The sequence below is a fragment of the Sorex fumeus genome, unplaced genomic scaffold (genome assembly GCF_029834395.1).
Source record: "Sorex fumeus unplaced genomic scaffold, SorFum_2.1 ptg000079l, whole genome shotgun sequence".
Taxonomy (NCBI): Eukaryota; Metazoa; Chordata; class Mammalia; order Eulipotyphla; family Soricidae; genus Sorex; species Sorex fumeus.
Window position 1 is genome coordinate 7,585,125 of NW_026606136.1, and position 21,967 is coordinate 7,607,091.

Genomic DNA, 21,967 nt, shown 5'->3' on the forward strand with positions numbered 1-21,967 from the left:
TCAACAAGAGATGCCTGGGGTTTGGGGAAGAACCCCCTCATTTTCATGTTGAGTTTAAGACTTTCAACCACTGCAGACTATTGTAAGTGGGCGGAGCTCTTGCCTTGCACTCAGCTAACCCTGCTTTGACAGTGACAAGCAGGAGTTGGATGAGTGACTTCCTGACAGTCCTGCAGGACTCCTCACCTCCCACCGGCAGGTCAGCTGCGGAAGCAACCATGCCCAGGGCAGGCTCCCTCCCCGGGGGTAATTCCGGGTGTGTTTCCTGGAGGGAACAAAGGGAGGAGCTGTGGGCACTAGCGCCCCCAAAGCCAGGGTCCCAGGGGCCCCTCTCCTAAAGGCACCGGAACGTGTCAATTCCAGGAGCCCAGCCACTTTTCCAGAAAGGGAATCAGATATTCGCGGCCACGGAGCTAAAACGGGAACGTGCCTTCTTATCTCGGAGACACCCTCCGTTTCTTGACTTGAGAAGTTGGGCTAAATGCGACCGGGCACATTTCCACACCTCCCCGGAGAGGGGGTCCCCAGAAATGTCGCACATTTCGGGGTGTGATTCTAGTTCCCAAAGGACACTTCCTTCGGAAAGGCATAAATTTGGACTTTGCCTTTTGGAAAATGTCCCTTTTCCATTCTCAAATATAATTGCGGTGTTGTTCCTCTGATCTGCATTTCAAAGCTCCCCGAGCTGTGCGAGTGTGCCACGGGGCCCTTCCTCCGGGAAACAGGGGCTGGATTATTAGATCGGCTTTTGTTCTTTTCTTCAAATATTTGCATGAATTATTCAGGCTCTGTGCTTAGAATGCTTCGGATTCCTTAAAATAGTTCATTACTGGAGCTTGGTATTTCTTCATTCCCGAGGGACAGCGAGGCCTGGACAGAGTCTGCTCCTGTAGGAGCCTGGGCAGGGCAGTCCAGGCGATGGGGCGCGCGTGTGCACACACACACACACACACACACACACACACGTGCGCGCACACATGCTCACACACACTCAGACTCACATACACACGCTCTGACACACACATGCTCAGACACACATACACACTCACACATGCTCAGACTCACACACACACACACACACCAAGAGGAAGCAGGGCAGCTGGGGTTCCGTGCTGAGCCCTGCACCTGCCCCAGGAGCGAGCAGGGCCTTCGGCTGGGGCAGAAGAGCTGCTCCCGGGAGCAGCAGCATCTCCCACTGTCCTGGGGGACCGGCAGGAGCCGCACAGGCAGGGGAGCGGGGAGCGGGAGGAGGGGGCGATGCCGCCACCCACGCAGCCCCCTGCCCACCCTCACAAGCAGCCCTGGCCCCCTCCACTCAACACCCCAAAGCGCCCTCCCAGGGGGCCACTCCCACCGCCTTCCAGAGCCCCAGAATCCAGGATGTCACTGCCCTCAAGAAGGGGCAGGGCTGCCGCCATGGCACAGCAAGGAGGCGTTTGCCTGGCACGCCGCAGACCCAGGTTCAACCCCCGGCACCCCCTATGGTCCTCCAGCACCACCAGGAGTGGCCCCTGAGTGCAGAGCCAGGAGTCAGCCCTGAGCACAGACACCCCCCCCCCAAAAAAAAAGCCGAGCCACCAGCCCCGTCTCACGGGCACCCACAACAGGCCCTGCCTGCTGCCCACCCACCCGTGAACCCGCCGCCTAGAGCCAGGGCTCCTGTGCACGTGCTCACCTGCCTGGCCGCCCCCTCTGGGTGTTTCCAGGACCTTCCAGTGGGGGACGGTGACTGCACACCCAGGGTTTTCCTGCCCAACTGCATCCCCTGCCCACAGAGACTCTAAACCCCAATACACAAGTGTGCAGGCACACACACACACACACACACACTCACACTCACACACACTCTCAAACTCTCACTTTCACACTCACACTCACACTCTCACACACACTCACATGCATTCACACAGTGACACACACACTCACACATTCACACATATTCACACGCATATCTCACACCCACACACACTCACACACCCACACACACTGACGCTCACGCACACTCACTGTCACGGGCAGCCTGTTAAGTTCTGTGTGTGTGGCTGGCCCGGGGAGGCGTGGCCCCTGCACGGTGGGGGGGGGGGCAGGGTGCATCCGGCAGCGTCAGGGATGACTGGGACCTGGAATGCGTGGGGGGGGGGCACCGGGGACAAAGGTCTGGGCTCTGGGCTGGGTCAGGGGGCGGAGCAGTGGGAGCAGTTGTGTTTACAGAAGGAGGCGCAGGAGCGGAAGTCTGGGGCCGCCAGGGCGGCTGAGGGGCGGCCCACGAGGCCCAAGAGGGGCAGCAAGGACGGGCCTGGGGGCAGCTCAATCCCAGGGTTTCTCAAAGCCCCCTGAGGGGCTGGGGAGGGTCCGCAGGGCTGAGCGTGGGGCCCTGGGCGTCACACATGTGCCCCACAACCAAAGCGTTCTGAGAATAAAAAAATACATTCTAGACGACTTGGGTTTTTTTTTTTTTAAGGTTTTCTGTTTTGTTTTAAACGCTACGAACAGCCAAAAGAAAGCCCCGAGAAGGGCTGAGAGGGAGGGTGGGCTGTCGGCCGCAGCCTCAACACCCTCATCTGCTCACCCTCATCTGCTCCCCCAAAGCGGCTGTGAACAGAGGACACCCCCGGGCTAAGGAGGGGCCCAGCAGGCCCAGAGCGCCCGACCCCCAGGGAAGGAGGGAGCCCAGGAGTGCAGCGGAGACGGTGTGGTGGACCCCCTCCGAGGGGTCGAGTGGGGTGAGCCCACCCCTTCGCCGTCCCTAAGGGAGGAAGGCAGGTTTCTCCGCGCTGGCCCGGGCACGTCGGTGTCGGTGCAGCCTCCAAACAGACGAGCAGAACAGCAGCCAGCAGAAAACAAACAAAGCAAGCACCAGGGAAGCTGGGGCCTTGGAGGAGACGCATGTTTAAGGCTCCCGAGTGGGGCCCCTCCCTCTCCACAGTTGGCCAGGGCCTGCCCATCCAGCAGGACTGCATTCCTGTGACCCGACTGGCAGCCGCCTGAGCCGACCCGTTCACCCCCAGACGCACCAGAGCCTCGAGCCTGGGGGAAGCGGGGGGCCCCCACCCCAGGAAGGCACCCGGCCACCAGCCCAGCCGGACCGCCGGGGGCTCTGCAGGGCAGACAGTGACCCTTCACCCTGGGGAGGCCGAGCTCCCCACCGGAGGAGGACCCTCGGGAGAAAGGCCCAGAGAAAACCCCTCTCAGCCGCCAGGAGGGTCCCCGCGTCCCCCCCGCCCCCACAGTGCCCAGCTGCTGCCTCCCAGGCCTCTCCCCTCCCTGTCCCCCAAAGAGCAGCAGCTGCCAGGCAGGGGTGGGCGGGGAGGGCTGGACTGGGGGGCTGGGACTGGTTCTGCCCAGCAGGAGGATAGGGGAGGCTACCTGGGGGACGGCTGCCCGGCAACCCTGACCTGCCGGAGCCGGCCGAGCCTCATTGGTCCCTCCAGCCTTCAGTGGGCTCAGGGCCGCCCCCAGGGCTCCCTGCACAGGCCGCTCCTGCTCCTCACTTCCGGCGTTTTCCTCCCGTTTGGGAACGGAGGCTTCGGGTGAAAGCAGCCAGATGGCGCCGGTTTCCGGGCGATTCCAGCCGCCTGTTCAGTGAGGATGGTGGGGAGCAGGCACGGGGCGGTGGGCGGGGGACCTGCCACTCCCCAGGTGACCATCCCGGGTGACCCTCCCTGGTCGTCCCTGGGTGTCCCATCCCTGACCGCCCCTATGTACCGTCTCCTGTGCCCGGCCTCAAGGGCCCTCTGGGCTGCGGGGCAGGCTGACCCGGAAGGGAGTGCCCGCGGCCGGCCCAGCCTCTCCCGGGTACTTACTGTGCCCCTGGATCCCCTCTCCTGTGCCCTTGGGTCACCGCCCACGACCTCTCCTGGCCATCGCAGAGGCGGGGACTGAGGCAGACGGGATGGGGGAGCCTTTCCCTCACTCACGGGCCCTCTCCTTGCTTGGGCCACTGAGGTCTCTCCAGGCCCGGTTCTGTGAGTCTCTAAATGTGGCCTCCATCAGCCCCAGCACAGAATCTTGCTGTCCCCTCCAAGTGACCTGCATCCTTCAGGGGGTTTTTTTGGGGGGGACAACACCCAGTGATGCAGTGATGCTCAGGGATCGCTCTTGGCTCTGTGCTCAGGAATCACTCCTGGGAGTGCTCGGGGAGGATATGGGGCGCAGGGGACCAAACCTGGATTCTCTGCGCGCAGGACGAGCGCCCTGCCGCCGCGCTACCCCTCCAGCCCCCCGAATCCCTTAAGGTCAAGTTCCATCCCCTCCCACCGATGATGGAGGGGCATTTTGCGCTTTCCTGTTTGAGGTCACTGCAAACAAAGCCTCAGTGAATGGTGGCGTGTGAGCGTCTGCCAAGAGCCGTACCTGCCTCTTTTCTTCCCTAGGCAAGGATCCGGCAAGTGGGACTGCCAGGGCTTCTGGTAGGCTCATGCTTTTACTTCGTTTGCTTGGTTTGGGCTCGTTTTATTTGGGACCACACCCAGCAGTGCTCAGAGCTCACTCCTGGGGGGCCGGGGGCATCCTCTAGAGTGCCGGGGGTTGAACCCAAGCGGGCTGCATGCAAGACAAGTGAGTTATCGGCTGTGCTGCCTCTCCAGCCCCTGTCGTTTGAGTCTCCATTTTCAGAACCGTGACTAGGGGGAGCATACTTTTATTTTTATACGAAGTCTAGCTCATCTAATCTTTGTGCCCCGTTTCGGAAGTTTTAGCCCAATATAAGGTCGCCGGCACTAGACTCCATGTCTTAGGAGCTGAATAGTTTGTCCAGAGACAAACAAGGGTTTGGACTCATTTTGTCTTGCTCTTTCCCTGGCTGGGGTCCCCGGCGCCCTGAGGTAATGATAGAAATCTTGCCTTGGCGGGTGCTGGGTCTCAGGACAAGTGCCATCTGGGTGGCGCCAGGAGAAAGACCTGCCGGGGGCTCTCCGTAAGGCAGGACACGGTCCTCGGTCTGAGGAGAGAGATTCCCCACGTGGACTCGGGGTGGGGCAGAGTGACAGCACCCCGGGGAGGGCCCATGCCTTGCACACAGCCGACCCTGGTTCCATCCCCGGCACCCCACCTGTTCCCCTCAGCGTCGCCAGGACTGACCCCTGAGCCAGGGCCAGGGGAAGGGAGGAGGCCCTGAGCCCCACAGGGAGGGCCGAGGACCTGGGGTGACTCGGTGCAGGCTGGGGCGTGCTGGGATCGAACCCCCCGGCTCGAGTCTCAGCACGTGGCCGGGACTGTGGCGGCCGGGCACCAGGCGCCTGTCTCTGTTCGTGTCCTGGTTCCCCGAGCAGACCTGGCGCTTGTGCTGCTCTGGGCAAAGGCGCCCGAGGCTGAGGAAAACGGCTCCTCCAGCCTAGGGAGCAGGACGTCTGGGATCCGAAGACCGCGGGAAGGCTCTCAAGCGCGGGGCCAGCGGGAGGGACGCGGGAGGACGGACCTCAAGGCCAGGCGCAGGCCCACGTGGCAGCGCTGACCCTGGGACAGGCCCCGTGTTCTAAGGGCATGGCAGGGCGTGGCCGTCGGAGCCGGGGAGCGCAGCCCTTCTTCAGAGCCGCTCCTCCTCTCCCCTGCTGCTGGAGGGGGTGCTGGGAGCACTGGGTCGCGCTGGAGAGGGATGGAGCTGGCCCCGCAGTCCCAGGCCAGCAGGACCCCAGGTGGCCTCTCCCCGGACAGGCCGCAGGGTGTTTTCCTTGGGACCCCAGGCACAGGGAGGGAGGGCAGCATGGATGCCCTGAGGCTCGCGCCCTGAGAGCTTGTGGCAGTGAAAGCACGTTCCTGGCGCCGGAGAGGTGGTCCAGTGGGTCCGTTGGTCTCGCAGGCAGTGGACCTGCGTTTGATCCCCAGCACCTCCTAGAGATCCCCGGCACCACCAGGACCCTGAGCACAGAGGCAGGAGTAACCCTGAGCACTGTCAGGGACGCGCAGTTCGTGTCTGGGTTTAGGAAGCCCCACAGAGAAGCTTCCTAAACGCAGACACGAACACGAGTCCCCGAGAGATGAGTGTTTGGGCATCTGGCCTAAGGACCACAGACAACGGCCTCATCTCTGGGACCCTCTGTTCCCAGGAGGGTCTCCAGGGACAAGGGCAGGTGGCCCGACCTTGAGTGCCCATCCCAGCAGACACGCCTCTTCCTGCTTCGGCTTCTCAGCTCTCCCCCAAGACCAGCGGGCTCTGGCCTCTAACCTCTGACCTTTAATCTGCGAGGACCAGGCTGTTTCCGGGAAGGACTAAGGCTCAGTGGGACCGGCAGAAGCTTCTTTTGCTCCCAAGTCCTTTGCTGAACCCAGAGGGAAAGAGTCGGATCAGTGCCCCAGACCCCACCCGGGCACCCACGGGGGCGCAAAGGTCAGAGTCGCCTTGCCAGACGCTTGAGCAGCTTCTCGGAGAGAATGAGGACGCTGGTTTCCAAAATAACTTGCGGGGGCTGGAGGGAACGGCCAGTGGGGAGGTGGCTTGCCTTGCTGCAGCCAACCCCGGCTCGATCCCGGCACCCCAAGCGGCCCCCTGAGGGCAGAGCCAGGAGTAACCCCCGAGTACGACTGGGTGTGTCCCAGACCAAATAACAGAACAAAAATACACTGTGTGCACCAGAGAGTTAGTACAGGGGTTGAGGACCTGGGTTGGATCCCAGATCACGGTCACGTGGGGTTCCCAAACCAAAAATAGTCACAATGATAGAGAGTTTGTAAGTTCTAAGCTCATCAGAAAAGCGGAAATAAACTTGAAAACAATTCCATAACCATAAGATGAAGTTTGAGTAGCTGCTTCTTCCCGCAAGTGCGTCACTTGTTCTCATCCTTTCCGCCGCCTGCGTTCTGGTCATCTCACAGCCCGTTAGGATTCTTTCTCCGGGAAAATAAAAGCAAATGCAGGGCCGCAAACGAGCCTTTTCCAGCCTTCTAAGGAAGGCATTTGCCTTGCACGCGGCCGACCCCGGTTCAAAACGCCATCCTCAACGCACCTTGGCCAAGGGTATTCAAGCTCCTCTCCCACAACGTGTGTGCATGTGCATGCGTGTGTGTGTGTGTGTGCGCGCGCGCGCGCGCACGCACGGCCCCCCCCATCTTGACAAGGGGAAGTGGGGGGAGGCTATTCACAAACCAGATCGAAGCTGAGTCACTGATCAGTAAGGCACAAAGCAGGGGAACTTTTACCAGTTTCCTCCCTTTTGTTCTTTTGCAGTGAAAACAATGACTCCATTCCGTGTGTTTACACTATTCTGATGGCATTGGAAGGCGCAGAAAGCAAAGTCCATACTTGGTCCGGAGGGACCGATCTTAAACAGGTTCACCGTCAGCATCTGGATGGGCCGCACATGGCCGGGTTCCAGGCTCTGCAGCGGTGGTGCTGCCTCCGCCCTTCACAGGGGCTGGCCAGGTCTCTCAGACGGGCCTCTGCTTTCTGGGACCGTGATCGGGACAGCTGGGAAGGGGCTTCTGCACGCCCCCGGTGATGTGACACTGGCTCAGGTATAAGGGGGGAAACTCGAATTTACTGGAATTATTGGCCAAGGTATTGGAATTATCTGAGCCTTCCTTCCTTTCTTTCCTTCTTTCCTTCTTTCCTTCTTTCTTTCCTTCTTTCTTTCTCCTTCCTTCCTTCCTTTCTTTCTTTCTTTCCTTTCTTTCTCCTTCCTTCCTTCCTTCCTTCCTTCCTTCCTTTCTTTCTTTCTTTCTTTCTTTCCTTTCTTTCTCCCTCCCTCCTTCCTTCCTTCCTTCCTTCCTTCCTTTCTTTCATCAAGAAAAATTCCAGTCCCTTTTAGTTTTGGGGGCAGCGTCCCAAGCAGCCTCAGAAGACCCGAGGCCACTCCTGATAACTCAGCCAACCGGTCAGATGGTTCAGTGCTCGGGCCAGGATCCCGAGCCAACCCGGTGGCTCTGAGGACTCCCAGGGCTGCCCCAGAGATGCTCAGGGAACCACGTGGTGCTAGAAGCCGAGCCCAGCTGAGCACATCTCCACGTGTGCTCTAACCACTGCACTCCCTTTTGCCTCCCTCCACAGAGAAAAAGTTTTAAAATCTACAATAGGAGAGTACACACACTTTCAGCCAAGTGAACAAATGCCTAAAGATTATGTTTATCCTCGATAGTTCATTTAGTCTCAGATAGAAAACCCTGGATCAGCAACTTCTGAGAGTTCAGTTTCTCCACAAGGCCCACAATTGGCAAATGTGTACTCTGCAGTGTTCTCTGAACACAACGCACTACAATCTTACAAAAGGAGATGATTTTAGAACGGCCATGATGAAAGGTCTTGGGGCCAGAGTGTGCCCTGGCGGGCAAGGGTGTGTCCTGCACACACAGCCCACTTGGGTTCGATCCCTTGGCCCCATATATTTTCCCACGTGCTTCCAGGAGGGACCCCTGAACAAGAGCCAGGAGCAAGCTGTGAGTACCACCAGGTGTGACAAAAAAAAACAAAACAACAATCACTGTCACTGTCACTGTCAACGTCCTCCCGTTGTTCATCGGTTTGCTCGAGCAGGCACCAGTAACGTCTCACAACAAATTGCAAGACTTGTTGTTACTGTGTTTGGCATATCGAATATGTCACGGGGAGCTTGCCAGGCTTTGCCGTGCGGGCGAGATACTCTCGGTAGCTTGCCGGGCTCTCCGAGAGGGGTGGAGGAATCGAACCTGGGTCAGCTGGGTCGGCCTAGTCAGACGCATGCAAGGCAAATGCCCTACCTGCTGTGCTATCGCTCCAGCCCAAAACGACAATAACCAATGGTATAGTAAGTGAAAAGGAGATTGAGTCGATTCTGTAACATCCGACTTTGTACGAGACCCAGAATTGAATGAGTCCGGTCACAATCACACCCCTTTGGAATTTCACCTGACTTCATAACATCCACATTATGTTCATGTTTCAGATAAAACGTTTCTCCTTAGGGAACGAAGCTTCCCGTGAAGCTTCAACTGCCAAGAAGGCCTAAGCTGTCTGTTTCTCTTTCCTCTCAGGGAAATATGATTGTGGGGTTCCCTGGGAGCGCTTGACTCAATCAAGATGTTTTAAAATGCTTTTTGTGTCACACCAGCGATGATCAGAGGTTAATCCTGGTTCTGCACTCGGGAATTACTCCTGGCAGCGCTCGGGGAACCATATGGGATGCCGGGGATCGAACCCAGGTTGGCTGCGTGCAAGGCAAACCCTCCAGCTGCTGTACTGTCGCTCTGGCCTCTCAACTGAGGTTTTACTCCTGGGAAGAATTTTGATTTGTGGGAAGTCTTGACAGAGGTATTAAAAGGCGCATTTTAAAATCACTTGCACGTAGGGGCTGGAGCGGTGGTCCTGTGGGTAGGGCGTTTGCCTTGCATGCGGCTGACCTGGGTTCGACTCCCGGCTTCCCTTACGGTCCCCCGAGCGGAGCCAGGAGCAATTCCTGAGTGCAAAGCCAGGAGGAACCCCCGTGCATCGCCAGGTGTGACCCAAGAAGCAAAATAAATAAATCAATGAATAAATAAAATCACTTGCACGGATTTCCACAAAACAAGACTTAATCACCCACTTCACCCCAGCAGCAAGGATTTCTAAACTTCCAATTAAACTTAGCTCATTTAAAAACAAGACTGGGTTCATTTGAAAACTGGTATGTTGCAAAACCCAAGCATAAAATTGCAAGCTTGTTTTCCGTTTGCACAAATAGTTTTTGTTGACATTTTTAAAGTATCTGGGTCAGGGAAGTCACATCCTCGTTATCAGTCTGAATTACGCCGTCAGGTCAGTCCGGGGCTCAGCTGAAAGCAAGAGAGAAGGTACAAACGTCACACAGCCCAGATCACGTTAGCCTGGCGCCGCCCCTCAAAGCTGAGCACCGTGAACAGAGCTGCCCCTGGCGAGACACGTGAAGGGGCAGGGCTGGCATCGACGAGCCGTTCCCTCCCTCCTTGCCTCCTGAGGGCCACGGCATGGTGGAATCAGAAGGGCAAGACTTTCAGGTGTGGGGGCACCTGCTGGAGGAGGAGGGGAAGGAGCGACTGTGTTCATCTGCGTGCAGGGGGCTTCGACCTGTCCCTGCCCTCCCCGTGCGGCAGCGAATTCCAAAGCCTGGGCAGGAGCCAGGGAAGGGAAAGGATCAGGAGGCAGCAGCTGCTCAGGCCGCGGCCGGGAGCACTGCGAGCAGGGTCCAGCGTGCGGAGAGAGACGGCCTCCCCGTGGCTGGTGCTCCCCAGGAGGGAGGCCGAGGGGCTGGGGCTTATGTGCGGATTCCCTCTGCGCATTCAAACTCCGCAGTGGCCCAAGAGAGCTCGTCGGGCTGCACGCAGGGTCTGCACGTAGGAGCCCCAGCCTTGATCCCGGACCCTGGGGTCGCCGAGCACCACCGTGAGCAACCCCCGAGCACTGCGCTGCGAGTAGCAGCCCCTGAGAACTATAAAACAACTCCCCCCACAGCGAATTATTTCGCATGATGTACAGGCCTCTTGGCGGGCTGGTCCCTGTGGGCACTTGGGCGTGCCCCGGGCACTCTCTCCCCGTCGCCTTCCACGCTCAGCCCGCCTTCTTCAGCCTGGGCGATTCTCTTCCTGCCTTTAAGGCTCGGCTTAGACGTCCCTTCGGGGAAAAAACAGCTGAAAACTAGCCCGAGTGCCCTCCCGTGTGAGCCCAGGCCCGGCCGGGGTCAGGGTGCCGGGGGAGGCGTGGCGCAGTGTGTGCAGATCCAGGGCTGTCGGGGACTTTCAGCCGAGCGGGCAGGGAGTGACCGTGGTTCCGGCACAGGAGGGCAAACATTCCCACCCAGCCGGCCGCACTGGCGCGCAGGTGTGGCCGAGATGTCGTCACGCGCGGAGTCCGTGCCACACGGGAAGGGGTGCCCTGCCCCCCGTGCTAATAAACTCCCGCATTGCGAAAGGCCGAGAGCGGGGTAGCACCCCAGGGAGGGGAGCGGACACGCTTCCCGGCAGGGAAAGGCTGGGCGGGCTTTAAGGATCCCTTCGCGGGCCTGGAGAGGAAGGAGAGCGGGAGGACTTGCCTCGCCCCTGGCTGGCCTGGGTTCGATTCCCAGTATCCCGTGCGGTCCTCCACACACGGACAGGACTAGTTCTGGAGGGCCAGAGGGCAGAGCCAGGAGTAACCCTGAGCATTGCCCGGAGTGGCCCAGAATCAAACAAACGAAAAAATCCATTTAAATAAGATTTAAAATCGGCGTGTCAGTCTGAGAAAACAGAAGTCAGCGGTTCGCCCGAGCAGCCTCTCACAGACTCCGCAGAGGTTCCCAAACACTCCAGCCCACGAGTGTTAGCCCAAGCCTGTCCCCGCCCGCCCCACTTTGCGTTCCCTGCTCCCCACTTTTGAGGCACTGCCAGCCAGGGGTACCTGGAGCACTAACATGGGGGCACAGGGTGCGTGACCCCCCCAGGCCAGACACCCAGTCCCCAGAACTCTGAGTCCCCAGAACTTTCTCCCTTAGTCGGGGCTGGGCTGTGGCTCACGGAGTCAGTGCGTGCTCGGTGTGAGAGCCCCGGGGTCTGGAGCTGGGAGGGACCCTGAGCACCACTGGGGTGGCCCCACACTAGAGCACGTGCCTGGCACATGGGAGGGCCGGGTGTGATCCCCAGACTCCGCAGAAGAGCTAAAGCTGCTCGCACCAGCTGGAAAGGGCTGGGGACTTGGGGTCTGCCTGGCAGAGAAGAAGCTGCCAAGCCTAGCAGCCGGGGGGCTGCAGCCCCCTGAAACCGGGGCAGGGTGGGGCTTGAAGGGCGAGCCGGGTGGCAGGAAGACAGGAGGGACCACCTAAATGCAGAGAGCCGGGGTCGGTGCCATGCGGGAGTCAGGGTGGTCTCTGGGCACACCCCGGGAGCAAGGCCCAGGAGGGAGCCCTGGGGCTCAGGTGGGCCATTCGAACCTCCCCACCACTTCCACCCTGAGACTTGACCTCCCGGCCTCCGAGAAGCAGAGCAAGGGAATCAGCCTGGTTCCAGCTGGGGAGTTTGGTTTCTCAGACCCAGACTGTGGACTCCCGAGCCTCCTGCTTGCTGTAAGGAAGACAATTTCCCTGTGCAGAAACAAGCCCAAGCAAGCGTCTGAATCTAGGGGAAACAAACAAAAAGTCAGGATTCTTAGCGGGGGAATAACATTGATGGCCAGGAGTTTAATTCTCCAGGCACTTGAGTTAGATCCATCCAGAAAGACATTCGTTGACAAGCACTGGCAGGGTAATGATCTAACTGGTATCATGTTACCCGTTTAAAATAATGAAAAAAACTTTTGAAAGATGATTTGCACTGTCGGATGACGGTCAGTTTCTTGCATCTTTTATTCAACAAAAAAACTTGGGAGTCAACGACTGTGGGGGGCAATTTCTGTAAATAGGAATTTTTTTTTTTTTTTTTTTTTGCTTTTTGGGTCCCAGCCGGCCATGCTCAGGGGTTCTTCCTGGCTCTGCTCTCAGGAATGAGCCCTGGTGGTGCTCAGGGACCACATGGGATGCCGGGACTCGAACCTGGGTTCGCTGCACATGCTAGGTGAAGGCCTTACGGGCCCTTAAATAGGAATTTTTGAAATTTTTTTTTTTTGGTAAATGTTCATAAACTTCGGGCCGGGCAGATCGCTCCACGGGCTGGAGCTGGCAGAGGCCCAGAGGGGCGGCGAGGAGTGGGCAGCCTCGTCACTGCGCCCCAGCTCTACGCTGCTGGCAAGGCCGGGTCTCTGCAGGGCTGGGGCGAGGGGGCCGCTGCCCACGAGGCCCCCGGCTGGCCGGTAGCTGCAGCCCTGGCAGGGGCCGAGTGGGCCGTGCAGCGGGAGCAGGAAGCGGCGCTGCCCACCTGCCTCCCTGGCAGGCCCCGTGGGTGCGAGCCAGCCCCTGCCCCTCCTCTTTTCCCTCCCTGGGTCACTCCTGGCGGTGCTGGGGGACCCGAGGGGGTGCGGGCGGGGAGTCGAACCCGGGCCGCCCCGCTGTGCTGGCGCTGCAGCGTAAAACCGGTTCCCTTCGGCGTGGGGCCAGCGGGGCACGGCCCGGGCGCGGCACTCGGGGACCGGCCGGCGGGACCCCCGTGGGGTCTGCGGAGGCCGAACCCGGGCTGGCCGCGTGCCCGGCGCGCGCCCCCCGCTTGCCGGACCCGGCTCGACCCCGCAGTTCGCACTCGGGGCGCCCCAAGGGCCCCCCACCCGACCCCGCGCGCCCGAGGGCACGTGGGCGTCGGGCCGCCTGCGCGGGTCGCTCCCGGGCGCCGCCGCCGCGCAGGTCCCTTGGGCGGGGGCGCGCGGGCGGGGGCGCGCGGAGGGTCGACGGCTGCGCAGTGCGCGGCGGCGGGCGGCGGCGGGGGCGCGCGCGCGGGGGCGGGCGGCGGCGGGCGCGCGCGGGGCGGGCGGCGGCGGCTGCGCAGTGGCGGGGGCGCGGCGGGGGCGCGCGCGGGGCGGCGGCGGCGGCTGCGCAGTGGCGGGGGCGCGGCGGGGGCGCGCGCGGGGCGGCGGCGGCGGCTGCGCAGTGGCGGGGGCGCGGCGGGGGCGCGCGTGCGCGGGGCGGGCGCGCGCGCGGCGGGCGCCATGATGCGGGCGGCGCGCGGGCGCGGGGCGCCGTGGGTGTGACGGGCGCGGCGCGGCGCCGGGCGTCGGCGGGGTCGGGCCATTGTGCGCGGCGGCGGCGGCGGCGGCGGCGGCGGCGGGCGGACGGCGCGCGGCCCCTCTGCGCCCCCTGGCCGGCCCGGGAGGGCGGCGGGGGGCCCGGCCCGCCATGAACCCGGGCTTCGACCTGTCCCGCCGGAACCCGCAGGAGGACTTCGAGCTGGTGCAGCGCATCGGCAGCGGCACCTACGGCGACGTCTACAAGGTGCGGCCGGGGTGGGCGGGGGTCGAGGGGGGCCCGGGGCGCCCCGCGCCGCCCCCGCGAAGGCGCGGGACCCGAGACCCCCGGCCCCGAGCCCCCCCCGCCCCACGTGGGTGCTCGCGGGCCGCCCGGGGGTCTCCCCTGCCCGGGCCGGGGGCGCGGGGGTCGCAGGTCGAGCTCGCCCTGGGCCGGGGCGGCCGGACGGGCAGCAGAGCCAGCGGTTCGGCCCGGGTCGCCGGAGCCCCCCGGGGCCGCCCTGCGGTCGGAGGGGTCTCGCCCTGGACCCGCGTCCCGTGGGCTGGCGCGGCCCGGTCCACCCCGGTTGCCCTGGCCCCTCTCTGCAAGCCCGGGACGGGGCTGGGCCCGTGGTCCACTCGCCGCCCCCCGCCCGGCCCCCAAACCCGGCAGCAGCCGCGAAATTCCAAGCCCGCCCCGTGGCAGGCTCCGAGCTGGGATGCGGACGATCGGTGACCAGGTGACCAGGTGACCAGGTGACCAGGTGACCGGGTGACCTGACGACAGAACCCGGCTCCTTCGAGGTGTCCCGGTCAGTGGGTGTCGCCCCAGTTTTGCCCCACATGCGAATCTCCTTGTTTCAGAGGCCCCGGGAGGGCACAGCGGAGTGTCCAGGCCCCCCTGGCTCTGTCTCAGGCCGCGGCCAGCGCAGGGCAGCTGGGAGCCCTCGGGCCCTGCAGGACGGCTTCAGGCCTTCGTCCCCCCGCCCAGACCCGGGATCCCGGGGCAGCGAGCGTGGCCGGTGGCAGGTTCCCGGGAGTCCGGCTCTGCCAGGTCGCGGGCAGCGTTGGCCAGCCAGCGGGCAGCTTGCCCCGGGCCAGGGCTGGCGTCTGAGATGACTCCCGGCCAATTTGTACCACTCCAACCTCAAGAGTCCTCGTGTCCTGATACTCTTCTGCGCCTGTTGCTGGAGAGAGGCAGGTGGGTCCGACCTAAAACCCTCGGGGGAACGGTTTTCTTTTCCTTTTTGACTTGAAGTGGGATTGTCGTCCGGTTGACATCCTGCCGGTCTCCAGTGCGCGTCCTGGGAGGTCAGCCCGGGATGACGGCCTGCCTTTGCCGCGGAGCGTCCGGTTTTGTCCTTCTAAACGCGCTTGCCCTTTGTGGCCCCAGCCTCTCTGTGGGTGACCCCTAATGGCTATTAGGCACCTCCCAGACGGACTTTTGCTTTACCTAGTCCTGCTGTTTATAGCCTGGCTGGCAAGCTCCCCGCGACGTCTTCGATATGCCAGCGACAGTAACAAGGAGTCTCACAATGGAGACGTTACTGGGCCCGCTCGAGCAAATCGATGAACAGCGGGAGGACCGTGCTACAGTTAATTTCCTCTTATATCGTCTGAGGGCTTTTGTCTTTGACTTGTCTGCCTGAGCTTGATCTGCTCTGGGCTTTTCAATGAATGGGAAGGAGTCATCTATTTTTCTTCCTGAAAGAGTTGAGTTCTATTTGCTGTGTATCTAGACCGTCTTCATCTACCCTAGGTTTTGCTGTGCAAAGGTGCTGCCCAAATAGGGACTTAGGTACATCTCTTCGAATTAGTGGGTCTTTCCTGTAAATCGCCGGACCTGGGATAGCTTGACTACAGGGGTGGAATGTCCATTTTTTGATTTCTGGAGGCATCGCCGTCTGCTTTCCGGGGGGGCTGCCCAGTCAGTGGCAGCCAGCAGTGCTCCGGCCCCCCAAGCCTCCGACGGGCAGGTGCCCTCTGCTGGGGCCCTTCCCAGGCCCGGGAGCTGGTGGGCGTCTGCCTGTCCCGGGCCCATCTGCCCTGTCCCCGGAGGAGTGTCTGTTCCGATCGGAAGAAACGGTTTCAGCGTGTTCCAAGGAGGAACGTGTTTGGAGACGGAGTGTGAGCCGCCCCAGCCGTGCTGGGAAGACTCTGTGGGTCTCGCCCTGGGCTCCCTCGACCTCCTGCCCTGACCCCTGCAGGCCGGGGAGGCTTTGCTTCCGGTCTCCAGGCTGCCTCTTTCCTCCTGCATCCATCGCCCGCCTGACCTTCACACGGGCTTCTTCCAAGTGCGTTTCTTTCTCAGCCCCTTCTCGCCACGGCTCCAGACTCGACGGCTTATCAGACCTGATGCCTTGAGTCCTTCGTTCTTCGGATTGGACCGGGGGGCCTTTTCCAGACCGCGTCCCGGATGCTCCAGAGAAAGCAGTGCTCATGAGAAAACCAGGAGGCGTGCCGGCGGGGAGATGGGCTCAGCACCACCTATGCCGGCCCCCACGGGGCTCTTCTGCAGCCCCCACGGTGGGCCCCGCGTGGTGCCTCCTGGGTCTGCAAGGAAGCTGTTCCTGGGGAGGGTGCGGCCGCTGGCCCTGGGAGACGGTCACTCCGCGAGCCTGAGCACCTTGAGGTGTTTGTGAGTGGTGTTGAGTCCTGACTCCCGATACTTTTGTCGGTCTCTGGGCCGCACCCGGCTGTGCTCGTGGTCCTCCTCCACTCCGCTCAGCGTCTCGGGGACAGTGGGACCCCCTGTGGTGCCGGGGGTCAGATTCAGCCGGGCCACCACGAGCAAGGCAGGCGTCTTACCTTCCCTGGTATTTCTCTGGCTCCGGTCCTCGCATCTTTCAGTTACTGACATCGGTGGCCGTTTTTATTGTGGTCGTCATTTGTGAGATTCTTTTCAAAATATTGAATTCTGATGCCGCTGTTGAGAGACGTGAAGCTCTTAGGCATTCAGGAAGAAACAGGAAAGAAAATGAAAGGGGCTGGTCTGCTCACTCCTACTTCCAGGGAGGACAGAGTCCAGAGAGCGAGAGTGACCCCCCGCCTGAGGTTCGAATCCAGCCTCCACGGTTCCAGGCACCGCGCATGGCTGATGCACAGAGTTCGGAGTTGGGGAGTGTGTGAGTGGCGAAGGGACGGAGTTTAGCGTTTCCCGGGGATTGTGTCCGCAGTTGCGGGAGGGAGGTCAGAGCGAAGCGGCTCCTGGCTGCAGTCGTTCCTGGAGGTAGAACCGCACAGCGGAGCAACGTGGGCCGCTTCTCCCGAGATCTTTAAGAGCGGCCGGTTCTCTGGCGCCGATTTGGATCTCATTCCCTAAAGGAGATTCTGCGTGATTTTATCAGAGTTTCCTTTGCTTGTGAAAGAGCGCGTCATGGTGACTTTGTAGTGAGGGTGAAGAGTCGGTCGTTCCCTCTGGAGGGCTCATGGGAACAGCCGCCCTCCCCCAGCAGCCGTCCGAGGAGACGGGCCGAGAGCAGAGCGGCACTTGGTGTTCTCGGAGACGGAACGCGTTGCCTGCTGCTCGCTCCCCTCATTGAGGGAGAAGAGCGTGCTGACCCCTCTCCTGCGCGTCAGTGCCCTAGGCGGAGATGAACCCGGATCTGCCTCGCAGACCCCGTGGTTCTCGAGTGGGCTCTGCTCCCAGCCAGGCTTCAGCGCCGCTCGCCAGCTCCTGGGCAGGACGTTTCCCTTGTCAAGTAGGCGTGGGCCTGGGCGGAACCTGACACGGGGACCCAGCCGGTGGCCTTTGCTGTCGGGTGGCCGGTGCGGTATGGAGCGGATGCCGTCTCCCCCAGCTCTGGGCTGCGCTGCTCTCCCGGGGGGCTCAGCTCCACCCCACCCCACCCCACCCCACCCCACCCCCCAAGGTGCTCACCGCAGAGAGCAGTGCTGTCCTCCTTTCTGTCTTTACGGGTGGCTGCAGAGTCGGAGAGCCTGGAGTTCAGACAGATGGGGTGGGCGCTCATTAGAAGGGAAAGAAGTCGCACTGAGAGCCTTGGGACTATCTTTGAAAAGTGAATGTTTTCGAGGTGTCCTAGGAAATTCCGTAACCTTAAGTCAGGCCCCTCTCCTCGGAGCCTCCTGGCACGTCCTCAGGACACTGTCGCAAAACACTCCCCGGTGGACCCTCGTTTCCCACCCTGCTGCGGTGTCTCCTGTCGCAGCTGCTCCAGCCCCTCGGACTTCGTTAGGAAGCTCAGCTCTGCTCTGCGCTCACACACACACACCGTACACACATGCAGTAACCCCACGCCCCCGGGGGTGCCACTTTCCTTTGTTGTCTGTTTCTCCCTGTGGCGTGTGAGGACGGAGCTGGGCTGACACACTTTAGACTCAGCACGTTTGTGGCCTGAGAGGGACATGCGTGTGCTGATGTCTGGAGGAAGCGGATCACGTCTGACGTTCACGGGTGCAGAAGGCAGGTAGCGTTGGGGCCAAGGCAAGCCAGGTCACTAGGGTCAGTCTACGTATCTTCCACACTTTAAGCAGTTCCCACGACTGTCCGTGCCGCGAAGACAGTCTGTTCCTCTTTACGTCATCTCTCATACCCAGGACCACACACCCAGTGTGTGGGGCCTGGAGGGAGACTGGGCCGCCACCGGACAGAGCCCCTGCACAGCTCTGCCAGTGTGATTTTTTGGCGTGCTGGGTGGGGTGGGTGGGGGAAGTTCACGCCACAGCCAGCGGTTCTTGGGGCTACTTCCTTTTTATTTATTTTTAACATTTGGGTCACATCTAGTGACGCTTGGGTTCCTCCTGGCTGTGCACTCAGGAATTACTCCTGGCGATGCTCGGGCCTCTGTGGGATGCCGGGGATCGAACCCGGGTCGGCCGCGTGCAAGGCAAATGCCTTCCCCACTGTGCTGTCACTGTGCTGTCACGGCACGTGGGGTGCTGGCATCAGGTCCGGTCAGCTGAGTGCACGGCAAGCACCTGCCCTCTGTGTTCCCCTGGCCCCGCTTTCTCCTTCTAAACTAGTGACCTTCAGTGACTGACGAGTGAGGAAATGCAGCAGTTACCAGCAGGCCTCAGTCGGCAGGTGAGCTCATGGAGGTTTGCTTTGTGCATTCCACTCTTCTGTGTCTGGAAGACGCCCCGTGTCAGAGTTCCAGCTGCCCTCACCTGAGCTGACAGGGTTAGACTCCAGTGGGACAGATGGCACCTGCCCTGCCCCTGTGACTCGGGAAGAAGTCTAACCTGGACCTTAACTTTAGGTGTGTTCGAAGAAGATGTTTCCTTGCTCAGTTATCCCTAGAAATGTGCCGAGAAGTTCTTTCTGTGTGAGTAAGTCACCTGCCTTCCCTACGCAGACCCCTCTTGTGCTTGGGTTTGATCATTGACCGGTGCTTGGTTTATTAAAATCATTTGGGAAAAAAAGATCCACGGAGCTATCCAGCGTTTCCCAGAATGACCATGTTTCACTATGCATTATCAGAAATCATTCGTCTCACCTGCAGTCTGAGCGCACGGGGGTAGGTGCAGCTCTGAGGTAGGGACGAGCCTCCAGTCTTCAGACTTGTCTTGGCAGCCTCGGGGGCATCCCTGGCAAGTCTCCCTGTTTTTCTCATTGAAATGACAGACGCACAAGTTGACGTCTGGAAAATGTCAGGCCCTGAGCCCGCAGGGTGCGAGTGCCAGGTGTGCCTTTCCGGGGGACAGTGCTCTGGGCAGAGCTGTGTCCGGAGCGTGCAGCCCCGTCAGACCCTGGGCCCTGCCTCGGTAGGAGAGGGAGGCGGCAGGCAGACAGAGTCAGGGACTGCTCCAGCCCGGGCGGCTTTCAGTGGACTGGCGTTGGCCCTTGGGCGGAGGCAGTGAGCAGTGCCCGGCCCTCCCGTGGGCCTCTCTTTGGTCTGTGCCACCGTCTGAGCAGCTTGACAACCGTCGGTAGAGGCAGAGGTCCTGGTAGCACTCCAGGATTATTAGGAAAACAGTTTTGGCTTCTCAGACCCTCCGAAAGAACCCCGGGTTCATCGAACTGTGTCAGAAAATCATGTGGCTGTTACAGGTGGGTAGTGGGGTGCATTTCGCTTGTTTGTTTGGAGGCCACACCCCGGAGGTGCCCCAGGCTTGCTCCTGGCGCTGAGCTCACGTAGCACTTCGTGCAGGGTGCTGGGAGTCCAACCCGGGTCAGCGGCATACGAGGCGGGTGCCCCTACCTGCGGACTGTTTCTTCGCGCTGATGAGACAGACAAAGCAGCTGATGGCGCGGGGAAGGGGCTGCCGGGCTGGCAGCCTCGGGGCAGGAGTGGAATCTGACCCGGTCTCGGAGAAATCTGCTCTGAGGGAAAGAATTTGAAGCGATGTCAGAAGCCTAGTTGGGAGCCCGTATAAATCTCGGTGAACATGTCAGAAAAATGAAGTGGAAGAGTGATAGAAATTTCCGGGACCAAGTAGTGAAAAGCTCTCTCTTAATTTTGTTTAAAGATTAAGTTCTTAGGGACATGAGTTTTATTTTGGTGGGGGGGGGGGCACCTCTGGCTGTCTTAAGGGCTCCCTCTTGGCTCTGCTCGGTGCCTGGCGATACTTGGCTGCCGTAAGCGGGGCCAGGGATCCAACCCGGGTACCTCACCTGCTGTGCTCCCTGAGCCCCAGTGTGAGTCGTTTTCGATGGGGGGAGGGGGTGGGTATTACCCTGCAGTACTCTTGGCTCAGCACTGAGAAATTACTTCTGGTGGACCATGTGGGATGTGGGGGTTGGAACCCAGGTTGGCTGTGTGCAGGGCAAGTGCCCTACCTGCTGTGCTATCTCTGGCGCTCCAATCTGAATTTTTTTTTTTGAGTTTTCATTAAAATTTCGTTGTTGTTGTTGTTGAATCACTGTGAATCACAGTTACAAGAATATTCATGATTGCGTTGCAGGAGTCCATTGTTCCAACACCAGTTCCTCCACCAGCGCCCGTTTCTCTCCCTCTGGGGAGGCACTCTCCCCTCCCTGACGTTTGTGGTCTCTGACTCGGTTAACGAGGACGGAGCCTTTGATTTGTGGAACAGCCCTCACTGTTGGTATGTCTGCTATTTCCTTTTGTTTAGCTAGGGATGTGCCTTGGTGAATCACGTCAGATCGTTTATTCCTCATTAATATCGCTCGATCACTTGCTTAACGTGGCTCTGCGCGCTTCTCTCTTAAGGTCGCTGTTTTCCTTTCAGAATCAGCAAGTGAGATGTGGGGGGAACCGAGACTTAGGACGTCTCCTTCATCTGTCTCGCATCTGTTGAAGAAATTTGTGTTTGAGTTATTACTGTGGTGGTTGCCAAATAATGGGTTTCTGACTCCGTGAATTTCTTCTGCATTTATTGGTTGACGTTCTGTTAGGATAAAGAGCTTTTGCTTCTCTAGTTTTGATGGGACAGATTCTTGATGTACTGGATTGCAATTCATCACTACCACTTACTTTGATGGTCGTCTCTTTTCTGATTTAACAGTGGAAATCGCTCACTGCCCCACTGCCAAGCTGAGGAACACCCTCTGGGGGCTGGTCTCGGGCTCAGGTGCCCGTCTTCTTGCCTTGCCAGGGGCTCACCCGGCCGGGAGGGAGGACGGCGGCTCTCGGGACCCTTCAGCTCGGGGCACTGCCACCTGGGGGTCCCCGCATCGAGCAGTAGGCCCTCTGCGTGCCCGGCCCCGGCCCGTCACCTGGGGTTTGGACCTCAGCATAGGAATTGGGCAGGGAGTCGGGCTGGGGTGGGAGGGGCCCTTGGTCCCCTCGGTCCCCTCAGATCTGTTTTGTCCTGCATTTGGGTCGTTGTGTTTTTAGAAGCTCTCTTTCGTTTGGTTTCAAGTCTGCTGTGGGTTCAGCAGTTTCGTGTTCTCAGGGTCTTGATAGGTCTTCATACTGATCATTTTAACCCAGTTAGCTCTTTCAGGCTTCTCTGCTGGTTAGCTGCATTTGCTGACCATGTCTGGCTTTATTTTTCATTTTATCGTTTTGTGTTTTGGGTCACATCCAGTGATGCTTGGGGGTTCCTCCCGACTCTGCACTCAGAATCACTCCTGGCGGTGCTTGGCGGACCGTACAGGTACCCGGGGATTGAGCCCAGGTCGATGGCATTGAAGGCAAGCGCCAGGCCTTGCTCTGCTGTTGCTCCGGCCCAGGATTCTTACTTCAGTTTTGAATTTAGGTTTTTTTTTTATTATTACTTTTGAGTAACACCTGGCAGTGCTCAGGGCCCACGCCTGGCTCTGTGCTCTGAGATCCCGCCTGCCGGGGCGCAGAAGATGCCGGTTGTTGCTGGGGATTGACTCTGGTTGGCTGCAGGCAAGGCAGGTGCCTTTCCCGCTGTACTGTGACTCCAGCCCTTGCCTGGTGCTTTGATTTTTGTCAGACTCGCCTGTGGTCAAGCCGCAGGGTTGTCCTTCCCCCAAACGCTCTGCTCCTCTCCCCAGAACCACGGGTCTTGCGGTCAGGTACTTGCTCACGCCGAGTCCCCACACCACATCCTTTGCGCAGAGTTGAGCCCCCAAAGCCACCCGGCAGTAAGGTCTTG

The 21,967-nt window shown here is 60.3% G+C and overlaps 1 protein-coding gene across 2 annotated transcripts in view; it reads left to right on the forward strand.

Moving 5' to 3' along the window:
• The first annotated feature begins 13,564 nt into the window (after positions 1-13,564).
• Positions 13,565-21,967, forward strand: part of MAP4K3 (mitogen-activated protein kinase kinase kinase kinase 3) — a 135,426-nt gene continuing 127,023 nt past the window's right edge. For both annotated transcript variants that reach the window (XM_056130572.1, XM_056130573.1), the window contains exon 1: positions 13,565-13,745. In XM_056130572.1, coding sequence (XP_055986547.1) covers positions 13,650-13,745 — 96 coding nt within the window. In that variant the 5' untranslated portion in view covers positions 13,565-13,649. The remainder of the gene's footprint in view (positions 13,746-21,967) is intronic.